Source organism: Phalacrocorax aristotelis, chromosome Z (genome assembly GCF_949628215.1).
Source record: "Phalacrocorax aristotelis chromosome Z, bGulAri2.1, whole genome shotgun sequence".
Lineage (NCBI taxonomy): Eukaryota > Metazoa > Chordata > Aves > Suliformes > Phalacrocoracidae > Phalacrocorax > Phalacrocorax aristotelis.
In genome coordinates, this window is record NC_134311.1 from 67364465 (window position 1) to 67386382 (window position 21918).

General features: G+C 39.4%; 1 protein-coding gene across 6 annotated transcripts in view; it reads left to right on the forward strand.

Annotated features, from left to right (window-relative positions):
• Nucleotides 1-568: 568 nt before the first annotated feature.
• The window catches only part of FYB1 (FYN binding protein 1), a 68145-nt gene continuing 46795 nt past the window's right edge, over nucleotides 569-21918 (forward strand). For 4 of the 6 annotated variants that reach the window (XM_075078523.1, XM_075078526.1, XM_075078527.1 and 1 more), the window contains exon 1: nucleotides 569-658. In XM_075078523.1, the coding sequence (XP_074934624.1) occupies nucleotides 656-658 (3 nt within the window). In that variant the 5' untranslated portion in view covers nucleotides 569-655. Of the gene's footprint in view, nucleotides 659-17039; nucleotides 17194-18198; nucleotides 18306-21918 lie in introns of those variants that run through there. The other 2 variants (XM_075078525.1, XM_075078524.1) reach the window with 2 other exon arrangements.

Sequence of the window (21918 nt, forward strand, 5' to 3'; positions counted from 1 at the left end):
CATATATTCTTTCTTCCTTCAATTTTTTTGTGTAGGAAGTCTGCAGCAGCACAGAACTTCAACATCCTGTTGGACAAGGATAACCCTATTTTTCTTACAATATCAGCTATGAAGAGCTGAATAGTCAAAGGTTAATTGTCAGAAGCATAGTTCAGCATATTAGAGGAAGAAAATTACTTCAGATTTTAAATATCCATGAAAATCTGAACCAGGAGGAGATGTGTCTGGGGTTGGTAGTGAAGCCTAAATACAAGAAAATTCAGGAACCTCAAGTATGAAAGACAAAACCAAAATATATAGGCTGTTTTAATTCAGTCAAAGATTAGTGAAAACATAACTATATAATTTTCTTATCAGCATAGAGCTGTTTTTCATTATAAACTTGGAGGTCATAAAATTAATGAATGTTCATTCACTGTTATTCATCCTTTTCAGTGCTGCAGTGTATCCCAAACAAATTCTGTTTAAAATTCTGTTAGGTCTCTGATAATATGCAAAACAAGGATTTTGCTGATATCTTTTCCTGTGAAGGCTGGATAGACCACATATACTTTCAAAAAAGGAAGTGCACAGTGAAGGACAAAGAACATTTTTGACTCTCTCTAGTACAGTACATAGTCTTTAGCAGACTTGTGGAGACAGAGAGCCTGAAACTATGGTAAGTACAGAGCTCTATTCATTTACTTTTTATTACATGGATGAATAAGATTTAGTACTAAAACTTCAGTCGATGTGACTGTAAAACTTTAAACATATTTCTAATAGTTTTCAATTCAGTTCCTTGCCACTGACTTCCTGCTTCTGAGGCCATGAAAAAACTTTTTAGTTTTGTTAGCTCCTTTATCATGTGAACTGGTTTGTATGTGCCTTACTGATTCTGGCATTCAAAATTAAGGAAGAGAAAACAGCTTCGTTCAAGGCTAAGCTGACAAATTCATTTGTGTATCCAGAGGAATTTCACAGTCAAGTGTCAATGTGACACCAAGCAAGAAATGGGAATGGGTGAAGCCTTTTAATTAGATCTCCAGAAAGCAATTGCACTACCTTATTTTGATTCAGAAGTACTTTGTAAGTAAAAAAAAAAAAAAAAAAGAGAGAGAAGAAAAAACCCACTCAAGATTTATGCATCTATGTGTAAACCTTCAGTATTGTTGGGGTTTTTTTACTAGTCTGTAGAATTTGTTTCCTTAAAAAGACAGTTTCTTTAGAATTCCAAACCCTATATATGTGTCTGTTTTTATAAGTACTGTGTTAATAAGCTGAATCAAGAATTTCAAGACAAGTGGTTTTACAGATAAATGTTGGAAATTGTGAAGCCTGAATAGCTTTTCAGGCCATCTTTGCTCTGAGAAATAGTTTAGAAGTCCTAGAGTAGCTTGTATACTTTTATCATGGTTTATATGCCCAAATACAGTAATCTTTCCCTGAAGGTACTATTACTAAAGAGGTATTCTTCACTTGAATCTGTCAATCTTGTTTCAAGAGAAAAAAGTTATTTCATGAAACTGAGAGAGGAACCCAAGCTGTTGAATTCAGTATCTTCATGGGGAAAAAGGTCTAACTTTGCCCATTGCAACTAGTACCTGAAAAATGGCAATGTGAAATAGGTCTGAACACAGAATACAGTTCACATTTAACAATGCTTCACAAACTTTGGAGGGTTTTCACAGAATCACAGAATGGCAGGGATTAGAAGAGACCTCCTCAGATCATTTCGTCCAACCCCACTGCTTGAGCAGGCACACCCAGAGCAGGGGGCACAGGACCACATCCAGGCAGGGTTTGAATGTCTCCAGGGAAGGGACTCCACAGCCTCCCTGGGCAGCCTGTGCCACTGCTCTGGCACCCTCGTTTTGGTTTAGTTTGCCTCTGTTTTACACAGTGATCAAATTCTTCCTGAATCTGAAGCAATGGCCTCAAAGGTTTGACATAAGCAATATTTTTTATGCTTAAAATATAAAACAGATATTTCTTATTCTGTTTATTTCTGTTGTAATGAATCCCACTGTGTAGAATCAAGTGTTAAAGGGCAAAATACTACGTGCGTTTGCACCAATAATTTAACTGAAGTCACTTGACTTACTCTGGATTTACATATGAATAAATGGGATCTGACTAGTGCCAACATTGTACCAAACTAGCACCTTGCTGTGCTGTTGCTTGCTGATTTCTGGTTGTTACAGAACTTGAGCTAGTAATTCAGGACTCCAAATATACATGGAGCCTATGGATCTGCAAAACCCTACATTACAATTTGCAAGCCAAAGACACAGTTACTCTTCTAGCATGATTCAAATGTCTAGCTGCTTTCACAAAAAGGTTTGTTTGGAAACAGTACATAAATACACAGATATGTTGAACACATTCTGCTGTTGCCAAATGCAGTTTGAACATAAGCAACAATTAACAGTTTCACTTTTTTGTTTAAGTCTTTTCTAAGCTCCAGGTTGTCTTCTCTGAATCCAAATATGAATGACAATTCAAAGTAATGCAGACCATAAGTTCATACGCTTACTATATTTCCTTGACAATGTTATATAGCACTATAGGGAAAGAAGTGCTTTCATCTTTGCATCACAGGCAACCCAGAAGCATCACCAGGGAAGCAAATCACATTCTTTGCTCTTTGTTTTGATGCTGTATGGGTGGAAATTAATATTATAGCAATATGAGAAGACAGAAAAAAAAATTAGGAGGAGAGCAGCAAGTAACTGAAGAAGTTAGAGTGAGGAGAAATGTAAGGAAGTTTGTTTTCTGGCAGTTTTACATTAGACAGAGGTTGAAGCAGTTGGGAAGACAAATTTATTCCTACAAAAAAGGCCAATGAACCTTTTGAACCTGAGATAGGGCATAATCTGTCTGAAGCTGGCTTTGTACTTACTGCATACAGGAAGAAATGGAAGGAGCAGAGCTAGGCCTGCAGAACCCTGAGATCTAAATGAGGACCAAACCATAGAGCTCACTATTTCATTTCTGACCATCATAACAGAGCCAAGTTTAAACCAAAACACTTAGATGTAATATCACATGTCTAGATAGAACTACTACTAGAACTACAGCAATAGCTGCCAGCAGGTATAGCTTCATGTGAGACTGAAGCTGATGAACACAAAGGAAGGTTACATTTTCCTTTGACTTCAAGCCAAAACAAGCCGTGTTGATTTCTGACCTACAGGAATAGCCCTTAACATACGTGTCTTCTTGCAATGATACTGGTAATTCTCAGATACACTACAAGAAGCAAAAGAACTTTTGAGACTTGATAAGTCAGATAAATCTTCTGATGCAGATATGGCCAACCAAGGAATTTGGTTGATCCAGTTCATTCTACCATTTGTTTAAAAAAAAAAAAAAAAAAAAGATGACAAGAAAACAAAAAAAGAAAAGACCTTAAAGAAAATCCAGAAAACTGGGATCTATTTAGTCATAACATCCAGATGGAACTAGAACAGCAGTTAAAAACTGAGGTACAGTCCATTTTCCAGGTATCTCAGTTTGGAGGACATTCACATTGCCTCATCAGTGTTACTAACTTCACATTTATGTTGTGGCAGACTACCATTCACTTCATATGACTATAGACAAAAAGTCTCCACACAGCCAATTCCTGGAGAATAGCTATTGTACCATAACTTGCCCTGAAATAACTCAGCCAGGGCTCAGTGCAGTAGTTCGGTAGCATTCATCTTGGAAAGGGTTTTGTCTTCTTCCAGGATAGTCAAAATACATTAATCCTTTGGGACCAAATTTTTGTCACAGTACACACAGCCAGAAGTGGAATAAGGCATTTATCCTTAGACAGGAATCAGGCATATAAAGTGACAGAAAGGAGTGAGAAATATATTAAGGGCTAGGGATGTTTGTTTCTTGACATGCTTCCTAAGACTGTCAACTGTAATATTTTTGTGTACAATTTAACTATTAACATTTTAAATGTTTTCCTTGTCAACCAAGTCTGTTAATCTAATGCTGAAAGGTGTCTCCTTCAGCATCTATGGCCATCATTTAGGCACCTAGGTCAACTCTTTAGGAAGAATTTTCAAAGTTGATACTCATCTGCCACCTAACTCTGCATGCCTTAAGGGAATGTCCACACTGTACAATGCAAAGCTACTCAGAGGTACCCAAGGAGATATATCAGATCAAAATCTCCCTAAACTGGAGATATAACATTGACCAGGACTTGCGCCAACATCTTCACAGAACATAAGGAATGGAGAAATTCCTCCAAAGAGGAGAGGTTTCTACATCTAGCACAGGGTGGAAGAGCACATCAGCCTTCAGTCGGTTGAACTTGCTTTTCCTTATAAACTTTCCCAGTGATAACTCACTTCCCCCCAGTTAGGTGGCCCAGCTGAGATGCTGATTTCTAAGAATCAGTCTTTGCCTTTCTCCTTGTATTGTAGGGAAGGCCTCGACTGGAAAAAAAATCCATTATAAAATAGACAGCCAGGGGTTTGGATACCTCCATGAGGAGCAGTATAAAATTTTGTGTGTTTAAGAATGCAGTGTCTACTGCAGCCCATGTTCTGCAATTATCCTAATCAGATTTTAAAATTGTAGCATTCCATCAGTAAGCCATTCCCCATTTAAGAGGGCTTCTGCCTCATTCCCTCAGGCTCACAAATGAGGTAATCTTCTCCACCTCATCAGATTTAGCAGGACCATTTGGAAAAGACTGCCACATCACCTTCATACCAATGGTTCAATGGTTCAGTGACCAAAGCAGACATGATGGAAGAAGGTACCTCTGGTCATGTCATAAAACACCTAAGCAGCGTTTGGAGCAGTGCATTGAAACTAGGTCTACCTCACTTCTGAGTGAGTGCTGTAATTACTAGGCTAGACAGATGCTTTACCCTTCTCTGAACTTGAAGAATCCTCACACTCTTCACACAAAGCAAATCACCACCAAAACAGAGATGGAAAGTTCAACCACCACCGTTATATTATTGCAATGTGTTAACGAGAGTCCCGTGACATTTTTAAGGAAAACTATTGGCAAGCCAGGACTTTCTACATCCAGTCATTTCTGTGCTCAGCCCATTCACACAGAAATCAGGCAACATCTTGGTCTATTTTTAAGATGAGCAGAATGAATTCTGAACTTTCCCTCCCCTGTACTTTGCAATTTGGACAAAACACAGCCTTGCAGAGACCCCTAAAATTCAGAACTACAATACCTTTGCTGAACCTTCATACAACCCTTGTGTTTTTCCTATTCCTGGGGGAGAGGTGGGGAAGCTAAGATAGGAAAATGTGTTAGCTATGTAAATTAGATAAAGGTAAATCACAGTCACAAACAAATGTAAATGTGAAGCTGATACAGAACATACCATGTTAATCTATTTCACTCTAAGATACAAAATTACCCCAATGTTTCTCTTTGCCACCTGAACTATAACATGAAAAATGTTGGATTTGATGTGTCAGCTTCTCCTACTCTAACAAAGAATAAGTTACACAAGTTAATGCAGGACTTCCAGCTCGCTTTCTCCAGCATTGCCAAGCTATCTCCTTTTTTAAAGCACCCAAGGTGTTAGAAGGAATTGGGGGGAGGAAAAAAAAAAAACAAACCCCAAACCACAAAAACACACCCACCAAAAAACCCCACACCATTTTGCTTTCAAGAAAAATCTTCCACACCTTGGTTCCTTGGTTCCTTCCTTGAAACTGTGTTTGGTCACCATTTATTAAAGCTACTGCCTTCCTCTACAGTCACACTTAAATGTGGGAATTAGCAACATTTGCCCCAATATCCTTTTTCTTTTGATAACAGACTCTCATTTGAATATTTATATTGATATGAGACCTTATTGTAGTCATTTATTCCAGACCTGTCTCATGTAAGTATATAGTGAATGTCTCCTCATAGTTTTAGACAGATAACACAAGGATATCTAAAGGTGTACTTTTATTTTTGTAAGTTGTAAATGCAAAGCTTTAATACTTATTAGTAAGTCATCTATACCTCATTCAACAGTCTGGGATCAAAAACCTGATGGGATTTGTGGGTTTGTTTCAACAAAAAGTCACATTTTTTAGCTCTTTTTTCTTATGAAGAGAACATTCATACTGTTTTGTATTTCAATTAAGAGAATCCAACAAACTAAAAAAGAATAAAAGTAATTCTCCGTCAGAGTTCAGGACTCTTAACAGCAGAATTCTGAAATGAAATAGCAGCTGCTGAAAAGTTGTAGTACATAGAAAAATAGGAATAGAAAAATCACACAGAAATGTAAGAAAAAGTCTCACGCATGTTCTCTCACTGAAGTTGTGAACAATGGCCCCCAACTTGTAATGTGGTCACTGCAAGGTGTGGAAAACTCATAAGAACAACTTATTACACATGCTTAAAAATGAGGCATGCAAGGAGTTTGTCAAATTCAATCCACAAATATTGGCAAAATGTTTTTTAATCATTTGGGGGGGCTTACATATTCACAGAATGAAATGGGGGTCAGAGGATCTTGTGCAACTTCTGTCAACAGCTGTGGCTGGTGGCTCCTTTCACTTCTGCTGACACATCTCTAACTGCTTTTCTTCCCATTAGTCACTTGTGCAACAAACTTTTGGAGAAGTGTCACCACCTCTCTAATACCATGACCCTTCTCTAAACCTCTGAGGGCATCTGCATTTTCAATCTGAATATGAGTCATAGGGATATTTTCTTATTCTCCTCAGAGAAGAAGAATATTTGGAAATCATGTCCATGGCTCTCACTTACTTCTCCTGTACAAAGCCACTCAAAACAAAAATTTAGCCAGAACCATTGATCTGCTCCATCTCCTAGAGATTTTTTTAAACTATTTTCCAAATCCTTTTGACAATCCCTTTTATCTCTCTGAGTGTTTACAGGCCCTGCAGTTTATCCCCCAATGGTCCTCCCTCAACGACTGGTCCCACCTTATCCTTTTTTGGACCTCAGTCTATAATTCATTGATTATTCCACCACTAGGTTTGCCTTGATCTGAATGTCTTCCTTACATGACATGAGTTTTCCATCAAATCTATTTTCCTCAGCCTCTATGAGCAGTTGATAGGGCTCAAATTTATGCACTAGCCCACAAGATTGAAGAGTTCAACATATGGACCTCCCTTAGCCACCCACTGGTGCCTTTCTGCTTCCTGCTGCTCTTCTCCGCACCACAGTCAGTAGCTGTCCTATCCTCCACAATAAAAGTAAAAGTATCCTGTGTAATTGGTAATCTACTCAATGGCCCATCCTTTAGTGGATGTCCAGCAGACTGGCCTTACCTTTCTGTCTAGCCAGTGCTCAGCAACAAACTTGGCAGTATGATCCTGCACAACAACAGAATGAAAAATTTGATTTTCCCTGTACACATTAGCCCTTGGAAGAGAAAGGCTGGTACATGCTGCCTCCTTATTTTATTTGTCATATACTGTAGCCTCTGTGAAGAGCCAGCAAAACTGAAAAAGATCCTGCTGAATTTCCCTTCTTATTCCGACATACGCTGTAAACAGCAGATTGAAGTGCCTGCAAATAGTAGATTTGGTAAGCAACTAAATTTTCATTATTAAAGTTAAGAAAGCAGGCATAACCTCTCTGACTCTGAGGCAAGGCAGCAGGCAGGCACTGAGAAGACATAACAGTAACAACCCAATTCATTGTGCTCACAGTACGTGGTCAGGGAACTAGGACACATGACAGACAAGAGGTTGAGAGAACTGGGCCTGTTCACCCTGGAGATAAGAAGGCAGAGCAGAGACTTTATCACTGTCTTCAAATACCTAATGGGAAGGTGTCAGACTCATCTCAGAGATGCAGAGGGATCGGATGAGAAGCAATGGAAACAAGTTGCAAAACAGGAAAATCCCAATTAGTTTCCTTTTTTTGTTTATATTTTCACAGTGAAGGAAATCAAATACTGGAACATCCTAGAAGGGCTGCAGATTCTCCGTCCTTTCATTTAGTAAAAATCCAACTGAAGAATGCTCTGAGCAATCTAGGGACGTTGGCCCTGCTCTGAGTAGACAGACAAGATAACTTTCAGAGGTCCCTAAATTATGCTGTTATGATTTGTTAACAGGTGCGGTTCTTCCATTAGAGGTCGCTATTTTGCAAGCACCCGGCAATTACACTACAGAAACAATACACACACAGTAATTGTACAGAGAAAGTGCTGCATGAATTAGGCTTCCTTTGAGCTCAGTAGCTGAAAAGTGGCCAAAAATCTGGCTGCAGGGCGGGTGTATGATGGAAGAGGGGACACATGGCCCTGTTACCTCTCATTTCCCAGGTAGCACATTCCAAGTAAGGGGTAAAAAGGGGAAAAGTGAGCTTAGCAGAAGAGAGGAGAGTCTCGGAAAAGACAGGAGATTAGGACAGGAAGGAAGAAATATTCTTTTTGAAAGAAGAAACTCTGAGTGTACCAGCAAGGCTTCAGAATATGGGGTTTGTGCACAGCCTTTGCCTAAGCTGACTTTACCAAAAGGACCCTCAGCAGATGCAAAACTGATCCTGATTTTCTGCTGTGATTGTCAGAGGCACAGATTAATGCATTCTTTTTTAACCTAACTTTCCATTTCTTTTGTTTATGGGTTTATATCACAGGTTAACCAGTCACTTTAAAGCCAGCAGGCTTTGTGACCAACCTGATATCACTTGCTAAGGATCAGGGATCAGAATTCATTGAGATTCAAAATAAACTTTTACAGAAGTCCAAAGGATCGGGCCATAGAAAGGATGTTAGGCATTACGCAAATCCTAGGCAGAAAAGTTTAGGAAAATTTTTGTCAAAACATTCATTTTAAATATGTTTGGATTAAACTGGGTTTTCATTTCCAAACTTTATTGTCTTTGATTAAAACATTAGTACATTTCTGAAGTTATTTTGTGTTTTGAAATGTTTGTGCTGTGGGAGCATGCTCTTTGTTGTTCTTTTTTTAGGCCACATCATTGTCTTTGTTACTGATGTCGGAAATTGTACTAAGCTAAGAAATCAGATACAGGGCTGCATTTCTTTTTAATTAAACTTTAACATTCTGGATTGAACATTTTTCCAGATGCTTGATTTTATGTCTGACAATCCTTGGAAATATGTTGTTCACATGAGAAAATTCACATTAGCGAATGTGAGATTGCTTGTATGAAAGCCACTCCAAGGTTTGACCAGTTCTGTGACTGGTTAGATGGTCCAGAAAGAAAAGTATAAAAAAGAAAAAAAGGCTTATATGGGAGACCTTGCACTACAGCACTGCTAGGAGATGAGACCAAGAAGGATTCTGCTCACGTGTAGCACAGAAGTAATGCTATGTTTGTATTTTGTTTGTTTCTCTCTAACCAAACAAGCTGTCCTGAAGCTATGTTTGAAGAGTATGTTCCTACCTTCCTTCTCCTCCACTGCAACAGTAGTTTAGGGACTCCTCATCCAAGCACTCCTCTCATGCAGTTACTCTAATCTTGTGTTTCTTTGTGTTCGTGGTACAAATGCTGTGTCCTGTAACCTCAAACAGTGAAATGATCTGGATTGAAAAGCACCTCCTATGACACAGTCCCTTTCCTTTTCTCTCATTTTCTTTCCTCTCCTTGAATATTTTTAATCTGTACTATTTCAGTGACACATATAGAACAGCCTTCAACTTCCACAGCAGCAGACCTGGGGGGAGGTAGGTGAGGCACCTTTACAAACTGCAGTGAAATATAGTAGAGGTCATTACACAGGCTTCTAGCCTTTTGGGGAAACATTTTAAAAGTGTAATTGTTAGGTGTCCCATGCTCCACATCAACACTGAGAATGTATTACTTCCTCAGAAGGTACAGCTAGTCAAGGTGACTGAACACCATGACAGCATAGGCTCATTTTTTCTATTGTGAATTTTCCACTGATGTGGTTAAACTGTTGACTTGCAGGAGGAGTTGCAGAAACAGTGCATAGCATATGTGGCAAACAGATAAACGATGATTTATAACTAAGTAGAATGGGTCTTCAGCAAGAAAGAATGCATGCCAGGCCTACACAGGGGATTCCTAAACTCTGTTTGCACAGTGACAGTAGCTGGACATGAAATGTGTTGTCTTCCTTCCCCTACTTTTCTATCATACATCTTCCCTTTCACAGCTCAGGACCTTATGCACACTGCCTGTGTGAAGGCTCTCTTCAGCCACGTGATAAGCAGGCTAATTATTTGCATGGAGGAACTTTATCCCACAGTTCAGGTGGGGAGGAGGTAGTATTTCAACAGAACCAACTGCAAGCAAAACTGAGAGTCACTGCTATCACAGAATCACAGAACAGCCCAAGTTGGAAGGAACCTTGAAAGACCATCTGGTCTAACCCTTAGTGCCACATCTCATTTTGAAGTAGTTTACAAACTCTTGATAGTACACATCACTTTTCACCAACTGCTTTCTATGGGTTTGCACTGCTTATGAACTCTGAGAGCAGAGAATCTATACAGAGGTCATTAAGTGCTACTGAAAGACAAAATCTGTGAAAGTGCTTAGCACCTTTCCCTTTCTGGCCTTAGTAAATGAGATGGATCTACTAGAATCAGCAACATTTTTCAAGCAATTTCTCAATGCATAGGATTAGAAACTGAAAAAATTTCATAAGAGGTAGACAGAAATATCTGACGCTCGATTAACTGTACTTGAAAGCGTGAAGCCTTGGTAAAATTTGTTCCTGTTGTGTGCATTCCTCATCTGTTGAGAAGTTTGTTATTAAAAGATGAAGGATGTAATAGAGATTTTTGTAAATACTCCCCAGTGCAAAGTACTACACTAGTTACAAAAAAGAGATTCCAGAATGATATCAGAGATCAGTGTTATACCATATCACACCCAGGTGAATATGGCATTTGGTGAGCTGTACAGCTCCTTGTTGGACTCTTCTTGTGTTATTCCTGGTGCAAGAGCAGAAGAAAAGGGGTTCCAGCCTGGAAAGAAGAGTTTTCCTTCCTTATCCAGCTCTTCGGGGAGCCAACAGGACTTGCATGAGAAAGTAACAATCTATTTTCTGAAACCTGTTAATGATACACAGCAAAAATATGCACTCTTTAGCTGTGTGACTGCCTGGGAAAACTGACCTGACAAAATAAGCTAGGAAGGTTTCACTGCAACATAGATAAAATCTTTGCTATATAAAAGAGATTAAACGGCAAAGTACTGATTTTTTTTAACTTGATCTTTCCCTCGTCATGTTTTAGAACATAAAAATACTTATAATACAGCAGACATGGTAACTAAAAAGTTAAAATCCAAGATCATGAGAAGAGACTCTAAAGTTATTAGCATTATTTGGTATAACTGCAGGTAATTGTCACAGAAGCACCGCAAAGGGGTGCAGAAGCAGAATGGTGAAAGATTCAAGGCAACTGAGAATTTAACTTAAGCCTTCATTTTCTCTGTTTCAGATCGTTTCAAATTTGGCCTTACTTGTGACAGGTACTTGAGAGCACATAAAGTACAGAAGGGTGTCAATTGCATTCCATTAAAAACATTTTTTCCTAACTTTATCAGGAATTGCTTGACTTATGAAAGTTGAAAATGGAAATCTGTTTTGGAATATTTTTTTTAAGCAAACATTTCTTTAAAGCAAAAGCAGCCTTACCACCTCTGACATGATTTGGGCAATAGTTACCAAGAGTAGGGGTGATCTTCCACTTTTTAAAAGGAAAAGGCTGCAGAGCTGATGGCAAGAAATCATATGACATTAACAGAGTCTAATTTGCTCTCATCTGAAACATTTTATTCAGAGGTTTAAGGAGATTTTTAAGGATAAAGGCCCTTTGACAGCTACTTCCCAGAGAAAGTTCATGATAACTGAGCTAGGTGGTACCAGAAGAAGACCAGACATCAGCTGTGAGTCCTCTGTGCCCCCACAAGCTTGTGCAGAAGGGCAAACAGTGAGAGCTGGACCTTGCCTACAGCTGGGATGCTTTTTAGGAAACATGAGTTTCTTTTGCCTCTCTGCTCTAAAAGCAGGTGAGACTTGAAGACCTGGTGAGGGTTTAATGTACAAGAGGGCAGGAAAGGAGGGCAATAAGTTTGAGTGTGAAGGCATGGGGTATCCACAGCGATCCCTCTCTCTCTCTCCCCCACAGGGTTTGCACAACTCCTGGCAAGGTATTTGCATGTCCTTGCATATTTGGTGCCTTCCAGGCAGTGGCAGGGAAGGACATGTTGAGGAGAAAGAGAAGTCAGGGGTGTTTTGCTAAAGCAGTCTGTTCCTCTTGCTTTTCTACTTCCTCTTCCTCGTGGTATCAGCAGCTGGGCGGGGATGCCAAGGGGGAAGTCGGGCAAGGGGATAATTCCCTGCCCAACTATTTACATAAGGGTATACAGGGAGGAAACTGAAGCAACTTCTTCCTTGAGAAAGTTGTTTGCTCCCTCTCTTCCCACACAACCTCCCCTTCCCCCCCAGCGGGCTTCCTTACTTCTCCTCTCCCTGGGTGCCAGGACACTGCTGACAGCAGCTGCTAAGATGGCTACCTCCAGGCTTGTCCTGGCTCCAGCCAGCCCTGAATCCCTCCATGACAGGCTGAGCCCCTTCATAAGAAAAGGCCTCGTGAGCTGACAGCAAGGGAAGGCAGGGCACAGATGTGGATATTGCTGAGAGACACAGGCAAGGAGGGCTGAGGGAGCACACTATTATAAAGGCAGGCAAAAGGCTGCCCACCCCCCCCAGCTGCCAGAGCTCCTTTCCCCACATGAACTGCTCATGCCCAGCTCCTGTTAGCCCTGCCACGCTCCTCCACCCTCCCTCTCACTCCAGTCTCTACTGATTTCCCCTTATACACAGCTTCTAGCAACTTCCCAGCCAGCCAGCTTACAAGCTTGCTTGCTTGCTTACTTTACCGAGATGGCCACCAGGCCAACTAACACATCCTTTCCACATCTCCCTTACCTCAGGCCAGGTGTTGGTTGATGCAAACTCAGTCGTCAAATGTACATGCACATCGCCTGCAATTTAGCTCATTAAATCATCTAATCAAGCTACCACTGGTGATCAGCTGTGACAATGAGGCACAAGCTGTGGGCTGTGAGGCAAGCTCTGTGAGTCCGCCCAGCCTGTGCTTCACAGCGCCATGTTTATATGTATCAGGGATCTTGACCATCATGGTGAACTCTGCACTTCTAAGAAGTTTTTATGGTGCCTGTGGAGGGTTTAGTGAAGACCTGGTGTTCCCGTTAGGTGTGAAGCGTTTTCTGCTGCTGCACTGCTTTCAGTTCCCCCTGAACTCCTGCTGCTGAACCCAGGCAGACAGAACACAGGAGCACTGACACCGGCAAAACCCGCACTCCTTGCAGGCCAAAAGAGCCTAAATCAAAACCTATTTAACTTGAGCCCCTGTATGAGTGAGCTTTGCAGCAAAAGGGGCAGGGAATTGCCTGTGATATGGCAGGGGGCACTGAGGGACAGCCCAGAGGCAGAGCATAGAGGGGGGAGCGCAGGCCAGTGAAAGTGAGTAATTTGATCGAATGTGACAGTCAATACCTGCATACAAGCTTTGTATTCAGAGAAGAATTGCTTAAGGCTTGAGCCAACAGAGATCTTCTAAGGTCAAGTCACAGAAAGAAAGACTTTTGGCTTTTTGCATGTAAGATTGTTTTGTATGGCAGGTGCTTTGCATCAGCTTTAGATGTCCACAGGAAGGACTGTGCTCTGGAAGGACTGATTTATTACTGCACATACACCCAAGCAGAAAACCAGGAGCTTAACGTGTACCTGACTGTGACACTTTGGAGCACACTGGGCTTTCCTTCCTGACAGAAATACGTCCTTCACAGAGCATAGTCGCGGTAAGGAGACTCTGCCAGCATTGTTTGCCTTCTTGAATTTGCCAATTCTACCTTTCTTTAGTATAGAAAAATACAAATAGTGGAAATGCATTTCTAAACTTCAGCTGTCCACAAACAGTATCTGGGAGCCCAATTTTTCCCTTAAGTGTGACAGTGCATTTAGACACAAGAGAATACTGCTAATTTGCTCATGACCACTTCAAACTTCTGTCAGAAATACGAAAACCACCTCTAAATGGCAACCCAATGGAAATGCAACTGCACATTTTTCAGGAAGCCTAGCCCTCCTGCAGACACAAAGATAACGTAGACTGATGCTACAAGAAACATTTGTTGTCATAGCATGCTGTAGCAATTGCAGGCAGAAGCTCCTGCTAGTGTTCAGGAATACCAAGTTTTTACTGAAAATCGGGTACTTTCCAAAGTAATGTTGTAACATGATCACTGCTGTGGTGGGGTGGCACTTTAACCCAGAACTCCTGACTCTGGGGAGTGGCACAGCATTGTCAGACAGGACTGCTAACTCTTTGCCTTGCTTTCTGATGAGGTTCATAACATATGAAGTATGTTCAACATATACTTGAAATGTTATGTCCCAGGAGCAGCATGAAACAAGGTAGTCTGTAACTTTATCAGTACAAGAATGTAGAAACTGATTATCGATGGAGAAATTTAATTTCTGCTGCTACTCCTAGTCCACCACTAGGAGGCAAAAGTCACACGACAGTGAGGAGGAGGAGGAGGCAGGGAGTTTCAGTGAAAAATCTGCTAACGTTTACTTACTTTCTTTTGCTGACGACTCCACGTATTTGCATGTGTTGTATACTACAGATATGCAGAGCAACACTGTTCTGACTTAGGAAGGAGATTGTCAGACTTGCTTTAATGATATCAATGCCTGTCCACAGGTGCTCTCCCATGTACTTTTTTTTTTCCTATATGTAAGTCGTTTATGTATTAACTGCCTCAGCCAATCTTTTCTTCTTTTCTTCTCCCACCCTCACTAGCTACTAATTCTATTATGCTGTCTCACCTGTCTTGGGATTATGTACTAAACTAAGATCAATAAAATGAAGCAGGTTAAGAACAACATGGGAAAAAAAATATTTTTTTTTTCTATCATATCACTTCAGTTCATGCCACCTCCAACAATGGTATTGACACAGCTGTGGAGGTAAGAATTTCCTGACTATGGTATCATCCTTTGTGACCACTGAATTGGAAAGCCAGAGGTGTTCAGATGGGAGTGCCTGACCTTTCAAAGCTTTCAGAGCACAGGATAACATCAGAAGAAGGCAGATACTTTAGAAAGATGGACTAGCGCTTACGGCAGATAAACTCAGTGAAGCTCTTTTTCTCCCCCCCCCCTTTTTTTTTTTTGTTCTATTTTGACAAATTTAAGTCCTAAGCAGCCACTTTTCCTGAAGGTACATGGAAACACAAAGTTGAACAAATGCTCTGGTAATAAATAAACTACTTAAGTCTGCAGTCATAAAAGTTGCTTATGGGAACAGGAACACACTATTGCTATGCTGGGATTTAGATGCTGGTTTTGGCCTACACAGAGGCTGGAATGGCATGCTTATACATGATTATTGATATTCTTGTCTTTCTTGAACCTAATCTTGTGATTTTGTTGTTGCTGCTGGTTTTTTGTGAAAAATAAAAAAGGCAAAATATCTATAAACTGCTTTCAGGCTTGCAGGTCCTGTTCCTTAAAATACTAATTCCTTCAGATTCTTTCTTCACCTAAAAATAGCTAATTCCTGCAAATCTCTCACAAATATCATTCACAGAAATCAGTGATAAAAGCAGAGAGGATCCAGGAAGTTGTTGCACCTGCAAGTGTAAAATGAAGCATATGGTAGACATTGCAGGTGGACAATTTTCACCGATTCCACAGCATAAATTATTATTTTCATTTTGTTTGTTGCAATTTATATTCTCAGCATTCTATCAGTTAGGCATATATTTATTTCTGTGTATTGGATGAAAAAGAAGACGACCGGAACAGTCTAACATTCAGAGTTGCAAAGATAAGTTCATTCTTTGATCATTGCATGATTTGTGTAGTGCTGATACTGTGTGCGAACCCTTGCAGCAGTGTTTACCCATGCAAAATGGCTATATTGCTACCGTTAGCACCTTAAAACAATCGTGAAGACTGCCAGGGAGAATAGCAACAGTCACAAAGTCTAATCTGCCTTAATAATAAACGTTTCATCATCAGTGACGGTCTTTTTTTTTCACAGATATATGATTTTATAAATACAATACAGTATTTAGCAGAATGAATAGCATAAAGAGCTGCATTTCTCCCACTGAGAAAAAAATATTGCATTATGTAAGAGAAAAAGTAGTTCTCATTGGCAAGTGGCAAATATAAAGCATGTAGCAGTGTTTTTAACTCAATAAGCTCCATCCAGTGCTCTAAAAAGCTTCTGAACTAGCTAAGGCAGATATTTTTTGTAAAATTAAGCCAGAAATATCAATGTTTTAATTTCAGTGCTTTATTTTGACACCCAAAAATGTTTCAAAATATGCAAAGAAAGTTGTACAGAAGGAGAAATGATAGACAGTGAGGAAAAGTCAAACAACTTTTTATGAAGCTCAAAGACACAATTTTTCTTCTGCAATCTCATCCCCGTGAAGAGTTCCAGAAAATTCATTCAACTGTATTTAGTAGTGGGTTCCATCTTCATGGTTTGGGTTTAGAATTTCTTGTGAAGCTTGTTTTCTCAATATCAGTTTTCCTATCCTATACCATCCATCAAAGTCTTTGATTTGTGTAATGAACTCACAAATAGAAGTGCAGAAGAAATGTATGATCATAGTTTTAAAACAAAGTCTCCACATAGCAAAAGCTTTACAAAACTGGCCAGCAGAATCTCTTGAGATCCTACTTGCGAAGGAGGGAGCAAGCAAACATGTTAGCTGCCACCTGATGAGTGGGAATGTATGCAGTGATTCTCAAAGGTAGCAGGGGACTTGGTTTGATGAACTAAGAGATCAATCCACTCCTGCCTTTACAGTTGCAACTACCACACACATTTCATTAGCCATTATTGTGTAAAGGCTCCAGCTAGTATGCACTAATATAGCTTCACAGGCCTCTGCAATATGGGGTAAATGCAATACTTCTAGATAGGCCATGGTGAATACTGCTGATGGCAGCAGCAAGCCTGAACACATTTTAGTTCCCTTTTCCCCCACCACTTCTTGCCTAATATCCTGAGGAGAGCAGTTTTCTCTACTGATCATGATAATGAAACCCACAAGCAGCATTCTTATGCAAACCCTCACTGAGAAGCAGAACTCCTCTTAGCAAACAGACCAGGCTGTTAAGGTGATACACCCGTGGATTTTCTCATTGAGGGACACAGTTTTTCTGCCTGTATCAAAATATTGGAAAGCTTTGAGGAATCCAGGTAAATTGCTGTACATGTTTGTCTTAGAAATAAACATGCAAAGTTCCAGGAGAAATAGAATCTGTACAAGGTATCACATATAACCTCATATAACTGGACATTTTAATTGTAGATTTTACTTTCAATTAGCTGTATAGCTGAAAAGATGCCAAGCTGATTAAATGGATTTTTCTCTCTCAAAGTTTTCTGTTTAGTTTCCTGAAATTTTACTAAAAGCTGTCCTAATTTAAGTGACCTTTGCATTTTGAATAACAGAAATGGTATCACTTAAAGGCAATTATTTTCTGGTAATGCCTTTTGCATTATTTGTGGCTTGTTGGTTTGTGGGTGGGGTATTTTTTAATATACCATACTCTGGATTGAGATATCAGTGTATGTATTTTGTTTCTAGTGCGCCATGGCAGATATTTTTCTTTCCAGTGGTGAGTCAGAATGACACTCAATGTCTTAAAACTGCACAAAATTTCCTTTAAAATCATACGGGATCTTGAAATTCTAGACATAATAGTAGGAACTTTTCAGTGGCAGGAACTCAAGTTTTTCTTCCCTGAGACTTGGAGATGTTACATTAGCTTTAGTGGAATAACCAGAGTCAAATCAAAGATGTTCAGAAGGCAGTCACTGTATACACTATATATGAATGTGGTTCTGAGTGAAGAGGGATCTGTCTGCTTCGTTTATCAGCAGACTTGCTAGAAAATTTACATTATTCTAAAACCTGTTGATTAGCATAAGAGAAAAAAAATTTTAAGACCCCAAATTATTACCATTAAACCCTGTGCTTATATAAAGCCATGTTAAAAAAAAAAATCATAGCCCTTTTTCAGAAAAGGATATTAACTAGTCTGGTTTTATTGGAAAGTTCTTGGTGGAAAAGTAAAGCTGCCAGACTTCTGTTGTTGAAAGTAGAGTAGCCAATGGTTGGTAGTTTTTCTGATTTTGATGTAAACAGGTACCAAAAAGAAGCAAGAAAATAAAAGTGAAACTTTCTGTTTAACTTATCAGGACGTAGGATGAAGAGATGACCATGCATGGATAGATGCTTTGGCCTCATGCATAGCCTGTGACAGCAATAGTTTGGGACCAAGCTGGGATGTCATCTGACTGTTCTGGTAAAGCCCTATGCCTTCACTTGTCTTGGTCTCAAACTGACCTGGAGTGGATGAACTATATTGTCCTCTCATGTTCCTGCAATATGATGTAGCTGGTCTTATGATTAGGTAAAAGATGAGAAAAAGTGACAAGAGAGGGACAACAAAGGTGTAGAGGAATGCACAACAGAAAAGATACAGAATACAGTGTGATCAGGCTGAAACATTGCCTTGTCTAATTTTGACAACCGCATGTCCTCATAAGCATGCTGGTTTTGTCTGTCTGGTGTTAGAGGGATGTTTGAAATTATGCTCTCACGATAACACAGAGGCTATCAGCCTCTCACCATGGAATCCCTCAGATTTCAATCTATTCTCCCCATCCTAGACATCTGCCTTCAAAAAAAAACAACAAACAAATAGCAGAATAGCCTGCCTCTTCATTATTTAGTATCTGATGAGGACTTTTTTTCTCTTGTATACCAACCATTGTATTAGGAAGTCTTTTTATTTGGGCAGATGCTGTCTTTCTGCCTTCTTTTCATACTTCCAGTACCTACATCCATAGGTGCAGAGTATTGCAACATCTTAACTCCACTTTCCAAATGCTTCACTCACTATTAGACAAACTCTTCTTTAACTAGAAATTATAACTAGAATCAAGGTAAAGAAAGCAACTTGGAAATTATTTCTTTCTTCCAGAAACAACAAAGTTGCATAATGATGATTCTGAAGTCTCTCTGTCTAGAAAAGGAAATAGTCAAGCAATAAGTAATCACTAATTCAGAATGGCACTAGCATCTTCGGCAAGCAGCTAAACTCCCTCAAGTCCATTACCTTCAGTAGAAGTTAAATCAGGCTGTTATAATGTTGCCAAATTATTTTCAGATCTGTATTTTTCTATAACTTTCATATGTCATTTTCCTTGCATTTTCTGTCCAGTTCCTTATTCCTTATATTCTATTCATGGGTTAGAGCTCAATTCTCTTAGTGGTTACCACCTTTTCTGGCTATTTCACTGCAGAACTCATAAGTATAGTAAATTTTCTTCTTAAAGGGATAGCTTTATAATCACTATTTCATTACTTTCTAGCAAACTCATCAAGATCTTATTCTATTAAAAGATTATGAGTTTTTAAAAGGCCTGTTTAGAACCGAGCACTTGGGAATAGAAAGGAAAAAGTTACAGGCAAGAAGTGAAAAGATAGATTTTTTCCTTTCTAAATCAGATCTGCAGGTTTTTTGAAGAACTGCACAATTCCTTGTACAGTCAACAGTTACATATATTTCATTTGCTTAATTAATGATCATATGCACACACATCTGCTATTCCTTTCATTGATCCAGTGTTGCTGTTTGAAGAAAGAGCAACAACAAGTGGAAGCTGAAGTGAAATGATCTTTTGGCGTCACCAAGACTGGAAAGTAAATAATTAGTGTATATTTATGCCAAAACAAAACAAGTGTTTATTGATCAGGCTGCTAGCCTGAGACTGGAATATTCACAGTAAATTCAGGAGTAATACAGTTGGAACCTTTATATTTCTTCTGTTCTCATCTTGTATATCTGTACAGAAATGTACAGTTATGTTGTAAAAAATGGAGAACTGCATTTGTTTACACTGAGGTGTAATCAAGATCTAGTTGTGGAAGAATTCTGTGCAAGTGTATCTTGGCATCTGTGTGAGTCTCTGTTGGAGGCAGCGGGAGGCTGGGAAAGCACTGTATATACAAATCTCGGTGATGAATCTATGGTATGGGAACTAAACCCTGGGTATTGTTCTATATTTGAGCAAACACACTTGAATAATGAAACCATCTTGTATCAAAGCAAATGTTACCATGCACCTCATGTGCTGCTTCCAGTTTAGATCAGAAGCTGAAAAGCCAATATATTTTGCACTGAGTTTCCCAATAGAGCTCAAAGAAAAAGTCCAGAAAATAAGCCAAGTACATCTTGCATGAGACTTTTCTGTCCCACAGGCACTTTTCACTTTAGAGGGCAAGGGTAGGGTGAACTTAATCTCACTTCAGAATCTTTTCAAGTTCCCATTTCATGATTTACAATCTATTGTATGTGATAAAGAAATAGGTAACTGCTGTTGCTTCTGGGCAGGGGAACACAGAAGCTGCGGGGATTACTCTATGAGCAGGGCCATAGATAGAAGATTCTCTTTTTCCCAGTTCCCCATCTGTCTACCTGGTCAGTCAGGTTGTGCATTAGAATTCACAACATGGCTTCTAGTATAAGGAGCTTATGAAAGCAGGAATTGGTGACGCACACAAAAGAGAAGCAGAAATATTTCACCGAGTTTCTTTCTCTCTTCTGATCCTTGGTGTTACCTTTACCAGTTACTACTCAATCTAAGTAAATGAGACAGGCTACATTACTGATTTTAAACCCTTCCACATGCCCAGGAGCTTTTTACTCATTAAGAGCTTGTAAATCTGCATGACCAGGGCAAGGTTTGTTCACAGTACTGGGAAGAAATTTATTAAAATAAATCCATTGGCAGTCCTAACTTGGCAATAGTGAATGGTTCAGTACCTTTGAAAGCACATATGAATGTAATTGATCTTGCTATTGCAAAGATGCAGAAAACTTCTCAGAAACCATGTAGCATAATGAGAAAAGTTTCTTCAAAGCCACATTTCCAGCTTCCAAAAGGTCTACATGCTGAACATCTCTTGTCCAGAATACTCACATTGCTGTAGTTTGGCACAGTATGTTTTCTTAAATTTCCAATGGAAGAGGTAGCAGAGGTAGAATCAATATACTGCTATAACTTTCAAAAGAAATGAGCTGCTGAGTTGGCCAAGCAGCTAGTCAGATTGTAATTTATAACTTCTGAAGACTGCAGACACTGATGTAAAGTTGTAGTATTTCTGATGGTTTAGATTTTGTTACAGAAGTTTAAAAAAAAGCATGCAGTAGTACAAAGTCTAAAGAGATCAGATGCAAAAGGCCTTGCTTTTCTCCCCAGCATTGCAATTAGCTTAACTTTCTGTTTACGTGGGTAAAATCAGTGCTTTGTGAGGTATTGTGGGAGAAATCTTGAATGATTAGTGATTAGTGATATGTATATACGTATCTCTGCTGTGTAATTTTGTGTGTTATTGAGTGCATATGCGTCAACCAGCAGTAGATCATTTAAACCTGATAATCTCCATAGTAATTGTGTACTTCCTCCCTTCCCTATGTGTGCAAAAGAGATAACAATATGGTACTCTGGGGATAAGTTTCATATATGTCAATCTTGTTTTGGCTGCAGTTATTGTAAGTAACTTTGCACTATAATACAAACAGTTTGGAAAGACCGAATTTCTTGGTGATACTGAAAGACTGGGAAAGTTACCTTTAAGTTGCAGAAGTCACAGGTAAAACTACTCCAACATAACAGGCAATTCATGTAATGTGATACAATCAAATGGAAGGCAAAAGGAGCAAAACCCCAATTTAGAAGCTCTTGTCAATGAAGTAAAAGAAATTACTGAACACCCACTGAACTGTACTGAGGGAAGACACAGTTCATTCTTCAACCTCTTTCTAAAATTTTTTTCACCCCCTTATTTACTGTGCTTTGTAGTGATATTCCTTTGTTTCCAAACAAATGATTCAGAGCCCTCCCTAGTTA